Source organism: Heterodontus francisci, chromosome 28 (assembly GCF_036365525.1).
Source record: "Heterodontus francisci isolate sHetFra1 chromosome 28, sHetFra1.hap1, whole genome shotgun sequence".
Lineage (NCBI taxonomy): Eukaryota > Metazoa > Chordata > Chondrichthyes > Heterodontiformes > Heterodontidae > Heterodontus > Heterodontus francisci.
Genome location: NC_090398.1, coordinates 19,370,098 through 19,383,414, shown reverse-complemented (window position 1 = coordinate 19,383,414; position 13,317 = coordinate 19,370,098). Strand labels below are relative to the sequence as shown.

At 49.6% G+C, this 13,317-nt stretch overlaps 1 protein-coding gene across 2 annotated transcripts in view; it reads left to right on the top strand.

The window, feature by feature from the left end:
* LOC137385114 (NACHT, LRR and PYD domains-containing protein 3-like) overlaps positions 1-13,317 on the top strand; it is a 76,040-nt gene that overhangs the window by 21,058 nt on the left and 41,665 nt on the right. For both annotated transcript variants that reach the window (XM_068059904.1, XM_068059905.1), the window contains exon 2: positions 4,350-4,445. In XM_068059904.1, coding sequence (XP_067916005.1) covers positions 4,382-4,445 — 64 coding nt within the window. In that variant the 5' untranslated portion in view covers positions 4,350-4,381. The remainder of the gene's footprint in view (positions 1-4,349; positions 4,446-13,317) is intronic.

The following is a 13,317-nucleotide window of genomic DNA, read 5'->3' as shown; positions in this document are numbered from 1 at the left end:
AGGATGGACCCAGTGTGATCAGACAGTGTGTAACCCGGGGAGGATGGACCTTGTGAGATCAGACTGTGTGTAACCCAGGGAGGATGGACCCAGTGTGATCAGACAGTGTGTAACCCAGGGAGGATGGACCTTGTGAGATCAGACTGTGTGTAACCCAGGGAGGATGGACCTAGTGTGATCAGACAGTGTGTAACCCGGGGAGGATGGACCTGGTGTGATCAGACAGTGTGTAACCCGGGGAGGATGGACCCAATGAGATCAGACAGCATGTTACCAGGTGATTGAAAAAAAACTATCTTGGGATGTGAGTTTCATCTGATCTTTCACCTAACTCCATATAGCTGCCTTTGCCTGAAATCCCTTTAAATGCTTAGAGAACAAAAATCTATTAATTTGAGGTGTAAATTTAGCATTTGGTCCAGCATCAGTTGGTGTTTGCAGCAGAGAGTTCCAAGGTTTTACCCCCCTCACATGTAGAAGTGTTTCCACAGCTCATTCTCTATTTTGTAGACTATCTCCCCTAATCCTAAATTTTCCAAACAACAGAAATGGCATCTTTCCCTAGCCGTTCCCATAATATGTTGAAAACTTCACTCAAATCACCTTCTTAATTCCAGGGAATGCAACCCGAACTTCTGGAATCGCTCCTTGAACTTTAACCTTTGAAGTTCAGGTATCACTGTAGAAAATCTATGCTGCACTCCCTCCAAGGCCAATATATCCTTCCTGTGATGTGGTGCCCAGAACTGAACACAGTACTCCAGGTTAATGTGTGTCTGGAGAAATGATGCAGGAGAGAGTTTCAGACTCTGGGGACAATGGGATAAGGTCTGGGGCAGGATAGACCTGTAGAAGATGGAAAGGTTACACCTGAATGGAGCTGGGATCAGTGTCCTCACTGTATAGTTCATTGGTACTTTGGGGGACGGTTTAAATTAATTGGGCAGTGGGATGGGCACCAGAATGAAATATCGTGAGGGGAAACTAGATGCACAGAGGACTGGGAGAGGCACATAGCATTAGTGTAAATAATGGTGCAGTAATACGAGGGTTTGGCCAGCAGCCGAATGTGAAGCAGTCACATGTTTGGAGTGCAGGTACCTGAATACATGTGACATGGTAAATAAGGTCGGTGAGTTGTAGGTGCAAGTCGCCACATGGGAGAATGATACAATGGCAGTAGCAGAGATATTCCAAGAAGGAGCAAATTGGGAACTTAATATTCCTGACTGCAAGGTATTCGGGAATGTTAAGAAGAAGGGATGTGTTTGCAGTATTAATCAAAAAAAAACTACTGTAGCTCTGGAGAGGGTTGATGTTGTAGAGTTGAGAAAGACAAAAAAGTAAGAAAGACATAGAAAGTCCAACAAGAGAAGGGACGGTACTGGACTTAATCTGAGGGAATGAAGTCGGACAAGTGGTAGAAGTGTCAGTGGAGGAGTCTTTCGGGGATAGTGACCATAACTCTGTAAGATTTAAGGTAGTTACGGAAAACAACCAAGATAGACCGGAAATAAAGGTACTGAATTGGGGGAAGGCCGATTTCAATATGATAAAACAGGATCTGGCCAAAATGGACAGGAAGCAGCTACTTGTAGGAAAGTCTACATCAGACTAATGAGAGTCATTCAAAAAGGAAATAGTGAGAGTTCAGGGCCAACATGTTCCAGTAAAGGTGAAGGGTAGAACCAACAAGTCCAGGGAATCCTGGATGTCAAGGGATATAGAGGATTGGATAAAGACAAAAAAGGATGCTTATGGCAGATTCAGAGGGCTGAAAACAGTGGCGGCCCTAGAGGAGTAAAGAAAGGAATTTGGAGAGCGAAGAGGGAGCATGAAAAAACACTGGCAGGCAAGATAAAGGAAAATCCCAAGGGATTTTATCAGTATATTAAAGGCAAGAGGGTAACCAGGGAAAGAGTAGGGCCTATTAGGGTCCAAAGTAGCAGATCTGTGTGTGGAGCCAAAGGGCGTGGGTGAGGTTTTAAATTATTACTTTTCATTTGTGTTCACTATGGAGAAGAACAATGTAGGTGTAGAGATCAGGGAGGGGGGATTGTGATATACTTGAACACTTGAACAAATTAGCATTGAAAGGGAGGAGGTATTAGCAGTTTTAGTGAGCTTAAAAGTGGATAATCCCCAGGCCCAGATGAGGTGTATCCCAGGCTGCTATGTGAGGCAAGAGAGGAGATTGCAGGGGCTCTGACACAAATTTTCAAATCCTCTCTGGACTCAGGAGAGGTACCAGAGGACTGGAGGACAGCAAATGTGGTACCATTATTCAAGGAGGGTAGTAGGGATAAACCAGGTAATTACAGGCCGGAGGTGACTAGGTGTGTTGATGAGGGTAAAGCAGTTGATTTAGTCTACATGGACTTCAGTAAGGCTTTTGATAAGGTCCCGCATGGGAGATTGGTTAAGAACCAATGGGATCCAGGGCAATTTGGCAAATTCGATTCAAAATTGGCTTAGTGGAAGGAGGCAGAGGGTAATAGTCGAGGGTTGTTTTTGCGAGTGGAAGCCTGTGACCAGTGGTGTACCACAGGGATCGGTGCTGGGACCCTTGCTGTTTGTATTGTACATTAATGATTTTGACGTGAATAAAGGAGGTATGATCAGTAAGTTCACATGACACGAAAGTTGGTGGTGTCGTAAATAGTGAGGAGGAAATCCTTAGATTTCAGGATGATATAAGTGAGCTGGTAAGATGGGCAGAGCAGTGGCAAATGGAATTTAATCCTGATATGTGTGAGGTGATTCATTTTGGGTTGACTAACAAGGCAAGGGGAATATACAATAGATGGTAGGGCCCTAGGAAGTACAGAGGGTCAGAGGGACCTTGATGTACTTGTCCATAGATCACTGAAGGCAGCAGCACAGGCAGGTAGATAAGGTGTTAGGAAGGCATACGGGATACTTGCCTTTATTAGCCTGGGCATAGAATATAAGAGCAGGGAGGTTATGATGGAGCTGTATAAAACGCTAGTTAGTTCACAGCTGGAGTACTGTGTACAGTTCTGGGCACCACACTATATTAAGGATGTGATTGCACTGGAGAGGATGCAGAGGAGATTCACCAGGATGTTGCCTGGGCTGGAGCATTTCAGCTATGAAGGGAGACTGAAAAGGCTTGGGTTGTTTTCCTTAGAGCATAGAAGGCTGAGGGGGGACGTGATTGAGGTGTACAAAATTATGAGGGGCATTGATAGGTTAGATAGGAAGAAACTTTTTCCCTTAGCAGAGGGGTCAATAACAAGGGGGCATAGATTTAAGGTAAGGGACAGGAGGTTTAGAGGGGATTTGAGGAAAAACATTTTCATCCAAAGGCTGGTTGGAATCTGGACCGCACTGCCTGAAGTGGTGGTAGAGGCTGGAACCCTCACAACATTTAAGAAATATTTAGACGAGCACTTGAAATGCCACCGCCTACAATGCTACGGTTCAAGTGCTGGAAAATGGGATTAGAGTAGATAGGTGCTTGATGGCTGGCACAAACAGAAATACAGCCCACTACTGCAGTGTAGGAAGAAATTCAGTGCCCTCACATGGATGCCCAAGATAAGGATACTAACTCACTTATACCATTACTCTCTCCTTAGCCTTATGTTACCATGTTTCCTTCTTTCACGGGATGTGGGCATAGTTGGCTAAAGTGAGGGTTCTTGTGTGGGTGCAGAGGAGATTTACCAGAATGCTTCCAGGGATGAGGGATTTTAGTTACTAGGTTATGTTGGAAAAGCTGGGTTTGTTCTTGTTAGAACAATGGAGATTGATGGGAGATTTAGTAGAAGTGTCCAAGGTTATGATAGGCTTAGATAAGTTAGACAAGGAACATTTGTTCCCATTAACTGATGGTACAACGACTAGGGAACACAGATTGAAGATTTTGGGCAAGAGAAGCGGGGGAATATGAAGAAGAATGTTTTTACACAGTGGGTGCTAATGACCTGGAACTCGCTACACACGAGGGAGGTGGAAGCAGAGATAATCAATGATTTCAAGAGGAAATTGAATGGCCACTTGTGGTAAATAGACTTTGAGAGCTATGGGGATCGAGTGGGGGAGTGGGACTGAATGGATAGTTCCATGGAGAGCTGGCATGAACCCGATGGTCTGAATGACCTCCTTCTGTGCCATAAATAATTCAGTGATTCACTGGGCATCTGTCTGTGTCATACCTGATGTGGAGAGTGGATCATAACGCTCGGGAAATGCTCGATCCCGGAGCTAACAGCTATTGTACTAATGGGGGAGGAGGGACTGATATCATGTTTAACAAGGCAATGTTCTACCTCTCATTTTCATATTTCTGTGTAACCTTCCTATTAATATTGTATTTATTACAGAATATCAGAATCTGGGAACGCCTGTCACCACCATGGCTGAAGGTTCAAACAGGGGAGAAGATCCAACATCTTCAACAAGAATGAGAATGGACACAGGTAGGTTCACAAAATACTTCAAATATAATTTCTGTCCTGACAAAGGTGTCCAAGTCTTGAGCAGGAAGCTGCAGCTACACAGGAAGAAAGAACAGGACAGGGACTGAGTGAGTGATCATCTAGAGGTGCATCACATTGACAGGTGGATGGAACCCCTGAGCACTGGAACTGTCCAGTAGATACCTGGTATTGGGACTGTAAGGGGGAGAGAGAAACAGGCAGGATTTTCCATCCGGGGGAAGGAAACAGTGGTTGGGATTGTTTCTGTGTCCCGAACCCGCCCATGGGGGAAGGAGTCACAAGCCCTAGTTTGTGCCAGACAGTTAATGGCCAGAGAGGGCAGGCTCACTGTCTAATTAATGACAGCAGACAGACTATCGAAGCTGGAGGGTCTGTCAGAGGCCGTCCAGCTTGAAAGGAGTAGCAGGCTGTAATAGAGGGTGACAATGCTTCAAAATGGAGGCACTCTCTCTATCCTCAACTTTTTAAAACTTTAATTGAAAGCAAATGGATCTTGCAGCCAAACCACCACTGTTAGTGGGGGAACCCCTCTACTGGGCAGAGTGTGGCTGCTCCTTCACCCAGGCTGGCAGGGTGGGCCTCTAGACTTTCCTGGAATACTGGCCCTCCTGGTCTGCTGCTGGGAGGCTGCCTCCAGGCAGTTAAACTGGCTCCCGCTGCCTGCAATGATCTGAAGGCCAAATGGAAAATCCCAAATCTACTAGACAGTTCCAGTGCTCAGGGGCTCCATCCACCTGTCAATATGATGCCCCTCTAGATGATCACTCACTCAGTCCATGACCTCCTTTAATTGGCTGCAATAGGCTCTTTGTGAACTTGTCGGTTAACCATCACGTGGTGGGGTAGTCCTGCTGCCTCCCCCCCTCCCCGTCTCCATGAAAATGGCCTGAAGCCAGGATGGAGCTGAGGAACCAGTGTGCCAGACGGAGGGGCTATTTTTAGCACCCACTCATCCACCTCCAATCCCAGCCCCGAAAGGTGCTTAAATCAAGGAGGGTCTTCCTGAGCAACAGTGTGGGATTAGGAGGCCACCCCGAGTGGGGCCGTGTGAGAGGTAGTTGGGACACAGGAATAGGGGAGTGATAGTGATGGGAGATTCTACAGTCAGGGCAATAGACAGACTCTTCTACAGCCCTGAGCAGGTCCAGAATGGTCAGTTACCTCCCTGGTGTCAGAGGGAAGAACATCCTGTGATGGGTGGGACCTTCTCTGGGAAGCCAGGGAAAGCAGATAATGGTCATGGTTGGAACCATCATCAAGAACAGAAGAAACAGGAGGTGGAATAGGAAATTTGATCCTTTAAGCCTGCTCCACCATTCAATAACATCATGGCTGATCTTCTACTTCAACTCCATCTTCCCACACTAACCCATATTCCTTAATTCCCATGGTACCCAAAATGTATCAACTTCCATCTTGAATATTCTCAGTAACAAAGTGTCTACAGCTCTCTGAGGTAGAGAATTTCAAAGATTCACAACCCTTTGAATGAATAAATTTGTCATCTCAGTCCTAAATGGCTGACCTATTATTCTGAGACTGACCCCATGTCCTCGATTTCCCACTCAGGGGAAACATGTTCTCAGCTTCTAACCTGTCAAACCTGTTATGAATTTTATGAATGCAATCACCTCTCATTCTTCTGAATTACAACTTGCACCAAATTCTTGACTTTAGCTCTCTGTTAACAAATCACTCTTTCCTGAACACTGTGTGTGGCAGTAAATACTGTTCACTTAGATAGAGTTTATAACTCACACCCAAGTTACAACTGTTAACTCAGCTTCCTGTTCCAGTTATTAACATCTATTCAGATAATCACTTTCAGCTGATTGACAGTTAACTCTCACTGACAGTTTCTATTAACTCGGTATCTTCACTAACTTGCAGGCCCTTTTACAATTTGTAAAAGTCAAAGTCAATTTGTAAATGTAAAACTAAATTTCAGCTTGAGAAATACTTACCAGAGAATTTCCTCCTGCACCAAATTCCTGACTTTTCCGTTAACAAAACACTCTTTCACAACCATTCTTCACTCCACACTCACTGCCGTACAAATCCTGCTTACTGACATCGAGCTAAATTTCTCCCACCAGGGGAAACATCCTCTCAGCTTCGATACTGTCAACCCCCTCATAATCTTGTATGTTTCAATAAGATCACCTCTCATTCTTCCAAACTCCAATGTGTATTGATCCAAAGTGCTCAACCTTTCTTCAGAAGACAAATCCCTCCTTCATTACAGAATCCAAACAAGTGAACTTTCTCTGAATTACCTACAATGCAAGAATATCCCCTATAAAGAAGGAGACCAAAACTGTACACAGTACTCTAGGTGTGGGGGATGCAGTACATTGCCATTCATTTGCTTGGTCAGTGGAAGGCAGGACTGGGTGAGTGGGGTGCGGGCGTGGTGCTGGGTGAGTGGGTGCAGGCACGGGGCTGGGTGAGTGGGGTGCAGACGCGGGGCTGGGTGAGTGGGGTGCAGACGCGGGGCTGGGTGAGTGGGGTGCAGACGCGGGGCTGGGTGAGTGGGGTGCAGACGCGGGGCTGGGTGAGTGGGGTGCAGACGCGGGGCTGGGTGAGTGGGGTGCAGACGCGGGGCTGGGTGAGTGGGGTGCAGACGCGGGGCTGGGTGAGTGGGGTGCAGACGCGGGGCTGGGTGAGTGGGGTGCGGACGCGGGGCTGGGTGAGTGGGGTGCAGACGCGGGGCTGGGTGAGTGGGGTGCGGACGCGGGGCTGGGTGAGTGGGGTGCGGACGCGGGGCTGGGTGAGTGGGGTGCGGGCGCCTGGCTGGGTGAGTGGGGTGCGGGCGCCTGGCTGGGTGAGTGGGGTGCGGGCGCAGGGCTGGGTGAGTGGTGTGCGGGCGCGGGGCTGGGTGAGTGGGGTGCAGACGCGGGGCAGGGTGAGTGGGGTGAGGCCGCGTGGCAGGGTAGGGTGAGTGGGGTGCAGATGCCGGGCTGGGTGAGTGGGGTGCAGACGTGGGGCTGGGTGAGTGGGGTGAGGGTGCGGGGCTGGGTGAGTGGGGTGCAGACGTGGGGCTGGGTGAGTGGAGTGAGGGTGCGGGGCTGGGTGAGTGTGGTGCAGACACGGGGCTGGGTGAGTGGGGTGCAGACGTGGGGCTGGGTGAGTGGGGTGCGGGCGCGGGGCTGGGTGAGTGGGGTGCGGGCACGGGGTTAGATCTGGAGGAGTGCAGAGATGTTGAAGGCTGGTCGGGGTGGAGATGTTTCTGTTGATATCAGAAGATTTATTCTAATTCTGCAGCCCACATTAAACAGTGTGAAGACTGAGGACATGTTCTTTACCCAGCACTATGAATTCTGTTCCCTCGCCAATGATTCTGTCTCCGTCCCAGACAATGTCTCAGATTGAACCAGACTGTTCACAACCTCAGTGTTCTGTTTGAGGCCGGGCTGAGCTTCCGAGATGATATTCTGTTCATCATAATGACCGCTTCCTTCCACCTCTGTAACATCGCCCATCTTCACCCTGCTTCAGCTCATCTGCGGCTGATCCCGAATCCATACTTTTATCACCTGTACACTCGATTTCCCGAGGCTCTCCGGAGCAGCTTTGCTCCTTTCACCTTTTGTAAATGTAGATCAATCAAACTCCCTGCTCACTGATCACCCTGTCATTATAAACCTACATTGTATCCTGGTCCCCCAGCACCTGCAAATTAAACTTCTCATCCTCATTTAATCATCTTTATGGTTTCGTCAGTCCCTGTCTCTGTAACCTCCTCCAGCCCTGCAATCCCTCCACCATCTGTAACCTCCTCCCGCCCTGCAATCCCTCCACCATCTGTAACCTCCTCCCGCCCTGCAATCCCTCCACCATCTGTAACCTCCTCCAGTCCTGTAATCCCTTCACCATCTGTAACCTCCTCCAGCCCTGCAATCCCCCCACCATCTGTAACCTCCTCCAGCCCTGCAATCCCTTCACCATCTGTAACCTCCTCCAGCCCTGCAATCCCCCCACCATCTGTAACCTCCTCCAGTCCTGCAATTCCCCCCACCATCTGTAACCTCCTCCAGCCCTGCAATCCCCCCACCATCTGTAACCTCCTCCAGCCCTGCAATCCCTCCACCATCTGTAACCTCCTCCAGCCCTGCAATCCCTCCACCATCTGTAACCTCCTCCAGTCCTGCAATCCTCCCACCATCTGTAACCTCCACCAGCCCTGCAATCCCCCCCCCACCATCTGAAACCTCCTCCAGCCCTGCAATCCCCCCACCATCTGTAACCTCCTCCAGTCCTGCAATTCCCCCCACCATCTGTAACCTCCTCCAGCCCTGCAATCCCCCCACCATCTGTAACCTCCTCCAGCCCTGCAATCCCTTCACCATCTGTAACCTCCTCCAGCCCTGCAATCCCTCCGCCATCTGTAACCTCCTCCAGCCCTGCAATCCCCCCTCCATCTGTAACCTCCTCCAGCCCTGCAGTCCCTCCACCATCTGTAACCTCCTCCCGCCCTGCAATCCCCCACCATCTGTAACCTCCTCCAGCCCTGCAATCCCTGCACCATCTGTAACCTCCTCCAGCCCTGCAATCCCTCCACCATCTGTAACCTCCTCCCGCCCTGCAATCCCTCCACCATCTGTAACCTCCTCCAGTCCTGTAATCCTCCCACCATCTGTAACCTCCTCCAGCCCTGCAATCCTCCCACCATCTGTAACCTCCTCCAGCCCTGCAATCCCTTCACCATCTGTAACCTCCTCCAGCCCTGCAATCCCTCCGCCATCTGTAACCTCCTCCAGCCCTGCAATCCCCCCTCCATCTGTAACCTCCTCCAGCCCTGCAGTCCCTCCACCATCTGTAACCTCCTCCCGCCCTGCAATCCCCCACCATCTGTAACCTCCTCCAGCCCTGCAATCCCTGCACCATCTGTAACCTCCTCCAGCCCTGCAATCCCTCCACCATCTGTAACCTCCTCCCGCCCTGCAATCCCTCCACCATCTGTAACCTCCTCCAGTCCTGTAATCCTCCCACCATCTGTAACCTCCTCCAGCCCTGCAATCCTCCCACCATCTGTAACCTCCTCCAGCCCTGCAATCCCTCCACCATCTGTAACCTCCTCCAGCCCTGCCATCCCCCACCATCTGTACCCTCCTCCAGCCCTGCAATCCTCCCACCATCTGTAACCTCCTCCAGCCCTGCAATCCCTCCACCATCTGTAACCTCCTCCAGCCCTGCCATCCCCCACCATCTGTAACCTCCTCCCGCCCTCCAATCCCCCACCATCTGTAACCTCCTCCAGCCCTGCAATCCCTCCACCATCTGTAACCTCCTCCAGCCCTGCAATCCCCCCACCATCTGTAACCTCCTCCAGCCCTGCAATCCCCCACCATCTGTAATCTCCTTCAGCCCTGCAATCCCTCCACCATCTGTAACCTCCTTCAGCCCTGCAATCCCCCACCATCTGTAACCTCCTCCAGCCCTGCAGTCCCCCCCCCGGCCCCGCAACCACCAAATTCTCACTCTTCCTCCAACACTGACCATTTGTACATTTCACCTTCTCCTCACCCCATCTGTGTCGGCCGTACTTTGAATTGTCCCAACTTTCTGCTTTGCTTTGCCTCCTTAAACCTCTCAACCTCCTTCTTCTCAATTTGGACCCTCCTATAATTCAGAGCTTTGACCAATATTTTGTCCGCTGCTGCTGCTTCCTCCTTTATTCAGCGTCTATCTTTTGTCTGGCTCAGCTTCTGTGAAGTGCCTTGGGATGTATTTTGATGTTTAAAATGCTATGGAAATGTAAGTTATTGTTGTGTTTTTATGATACCAGTGTCAGTACGAGTGAAACAGCCGAGAAGTGAATTTCACTTTGTCTCAAACTTGGTTATAAATGAATGCTGCAGAATAATTTGAACTGTACATCAATGATTTAGACGTGAATATAGGAGGTATAATAAGTAATTTGCATATGACATGAAAATTGGTGGTGTCGTAAATAGTGAGGAGGAAAGCCTCAGATTACAGAACGTTATCGAAGGGCTGGTAAGATGGGCAGAGCAGTGGCAAATAGAATTTAATCCTGAGAAGTGTGAGGTGATGCATTTTGGGAGGACAAACAAGGCAAGGGAATATACAATGGATGGTAGGACGCTCGGAAGTTCAGAGGGTCAGAGGGACCTGGTGTCCTGGTCCGTAGATCACTGAAGGCAGCGGCACAGGTAGATAAGGTGGTTAGGAAGGCATATGGGATACTTGCCTGTATCAGCTGAGGCACAGAATACAAGAGCAGGGAGGTTATGATGGAGCTGTATAAAACGCTAGTTAGTTCACAGCTGGAGTACTGTGTACAGTTCTGGTCACCACACTATAGGAAGGATGTGACTGCACTGGAGAGGGTGCAGAGGAGATTCACCAGGATGTTGCCTGGGCTGGAGCATTTCAGCTATGAAGAGAGACTGAAAAGGCTTGGGTTGTTTTCCTTAGAGCAGAGAAGGCTGAGGGGGGACATGATTGAGGTGGAGAATATTATGAGGGGCATTGATAGGTTAGATAGGAAGAAACTTTTTCCCATAGTGGAGGGGGCAAGAACCAGGGGTCATAGATTTAAGGTAAGGGTCAGGAGGTTTAGAGGGGATTTGAGGAAAAAAATTTTCACCGAGGATGGTTGGAATCTGGAATGTACTGCCTGAAGAGGTGGTAGAGACAGGAACCCTCACAACATTTAAGTAGTACTTAGATGAGCACTTGAAACGCCATAGCATACAAGGTTGTCAGCCAAGTGCTGGAAAATGGGATTAGAATAGTTAGGTGCTTGATAGCCAGCACAGACACGATGGGCCGAAGGGCCTGTTTCCATGCTGTATAACGCTATGACTCTATGTCGTTTGGTGAAATTACTGATCTGAGACTGAATCACTGAGCAAATGCAGCTTAACAAGAGCATTATCAATAAAAAAAAATGACACTGAGGCACAGGATGAGATATCACAGCACAGGAATGCATAGGTTTCCTCCCACATGCCAAAGACTTGCAGGTTGATAGGTAAATTGGCCATTATGAATTGCCCCGAGTATAGGTAGGTGGTAGGGAAATATAGGGACAGGTGGGGATGTGGTAGGAATATGGAATTAGTTGAGGATTAGTAGAATTGGGTGGTTGATGGTCGGCACAGAATCGGTGGGCCGAAGGGCCTGTTTCAGTGCTGTATCTCTAAACTAAACTAAGGACTTACCTGGGAACAGAGCGGGTCAGTGGCTGGTGGACCTGTGTGGAAGCTGATCCAGAGCAGCGGCTGCAAGTAAAGAGCAGGACTCTAGGCCCTCATTCACTTACCTGGGAACAGAGCGGTGCAGTGTCTGGCGGACCTTTTTTTAAAATTCATTCACGGGATGTGGGCGTCGCTGGCCAGGCCAGCATTTATTGCCCATCCCTAATTGCCCTTGAGAAGGTGGTGGTGAGCTGCCTTCTTGAACCGCTGCAGTCCATGTGGGGTAGGTACACCCACAGTGCTGTTAGGAAGGGAGTTCCAGGATTTTGACCCAGCGACAGTGAAGGAACGACGATATAGTTCCAAGTCAGGATGGTGTGTGACTTGGAGGGGAACTTGTAGGTGGTCGTGTTCCCATGTATGTGCTGCCCTTGTCCTTCTAGTTGGTAGAGGTCGCGGGTTTGGAAGGTGCTGTCGAAGGAGCCTTGGTGCATTGCTGCAGTGCATCTTGTAGATGGTACACACTGCTGCCACTGTGCGGCAGTGGTGGAGGGAGTGAATGTTTGCAGATGAGGTGCCAATCAAGCGGGCTGCTTTGTCCTGGATGGTGTCGAGCTTCTTGAATGTTGTTGGAGCTGCACCCATCCAGGCAAGTGGAGAGTATTCCATCACACTCCTGACTTGTACCTTGTAGATGGTGGACAGGCTTTGGGGAGTCAGGAGGTGAGTTACTCGCCTCAGGATTCCTAGCCTCTGACCTGCTCTTGTAGCCATGGTATTCATATGGCTACTCCAGTTCAGTTTTCGGTCAATGGTAGCCCCTAGGATGTTGATAGTGGGGGATTCAGCGATGGGAATGCTGTTGAATGTCAAGGGGAGATGGTTAGATTCTCTTTTATTGGAGATGGTCATTGCCTGGCACTTGTGTGGCGCGAATGTTACTTGCCACTTATCAGCCCAAGCCTGGATATTGTCCAGGTCTTGCTGCATTTCTACACGGACTGCTTCAGTATCTGAGGAGTCACGAATGGTGCTGAACATTGTGCAATCATCAGCGAACATCCCCACTTCTGACCTTATGATTGAAGGTAGGTCCTTGATGAAGCAGCTGAAGATGGTTGGGCCTCGGACACTACCCTGAGGAACTCCTGCAGTGATGTCCTGGAGCTGAGATGATTGACCTCCAACAACCACAACCATCTTCCTTTGTGCTAGGTATGACTCCAGCCAGCGGAGGGTTTTCCCCCTGATTCCCATTGACCTCAGTTTTGCTAGGGCTCCTTGATGCCATACTCGGTCAAATGCTGCCTTGATGTCAAGGGCAGTCACTCTCACCTCACCTCACCTCGAGTTCAGCTCTTTTGTCCGTGTTTGAACCAAGGCTGTAATGAGGTCAGGAGCTGAGTGGCCCTGGTGGAACCCAAACTGGGTATCACTGAGCAGGTTATTGCGAAGCAAGTGCCGCTTGATGGACCTGTGTGGAAGCTGATCCGGAACGGCGGCTGTAAGTAATGACCAGGACTCGAGGCCCTCATTCACTTACCTGGGAGCAGAGTGGGGCAGTGACTGGCGGACCTGTGTGGAAGCTGATCCGAGCGGTGGCTGTAAGTAAAGAGCAGGACTCGAGGCCCTCATTCACTTACCTGGGAGCAGAGCGGTGCAGTGACTGGCGGACCTGTGTGGAA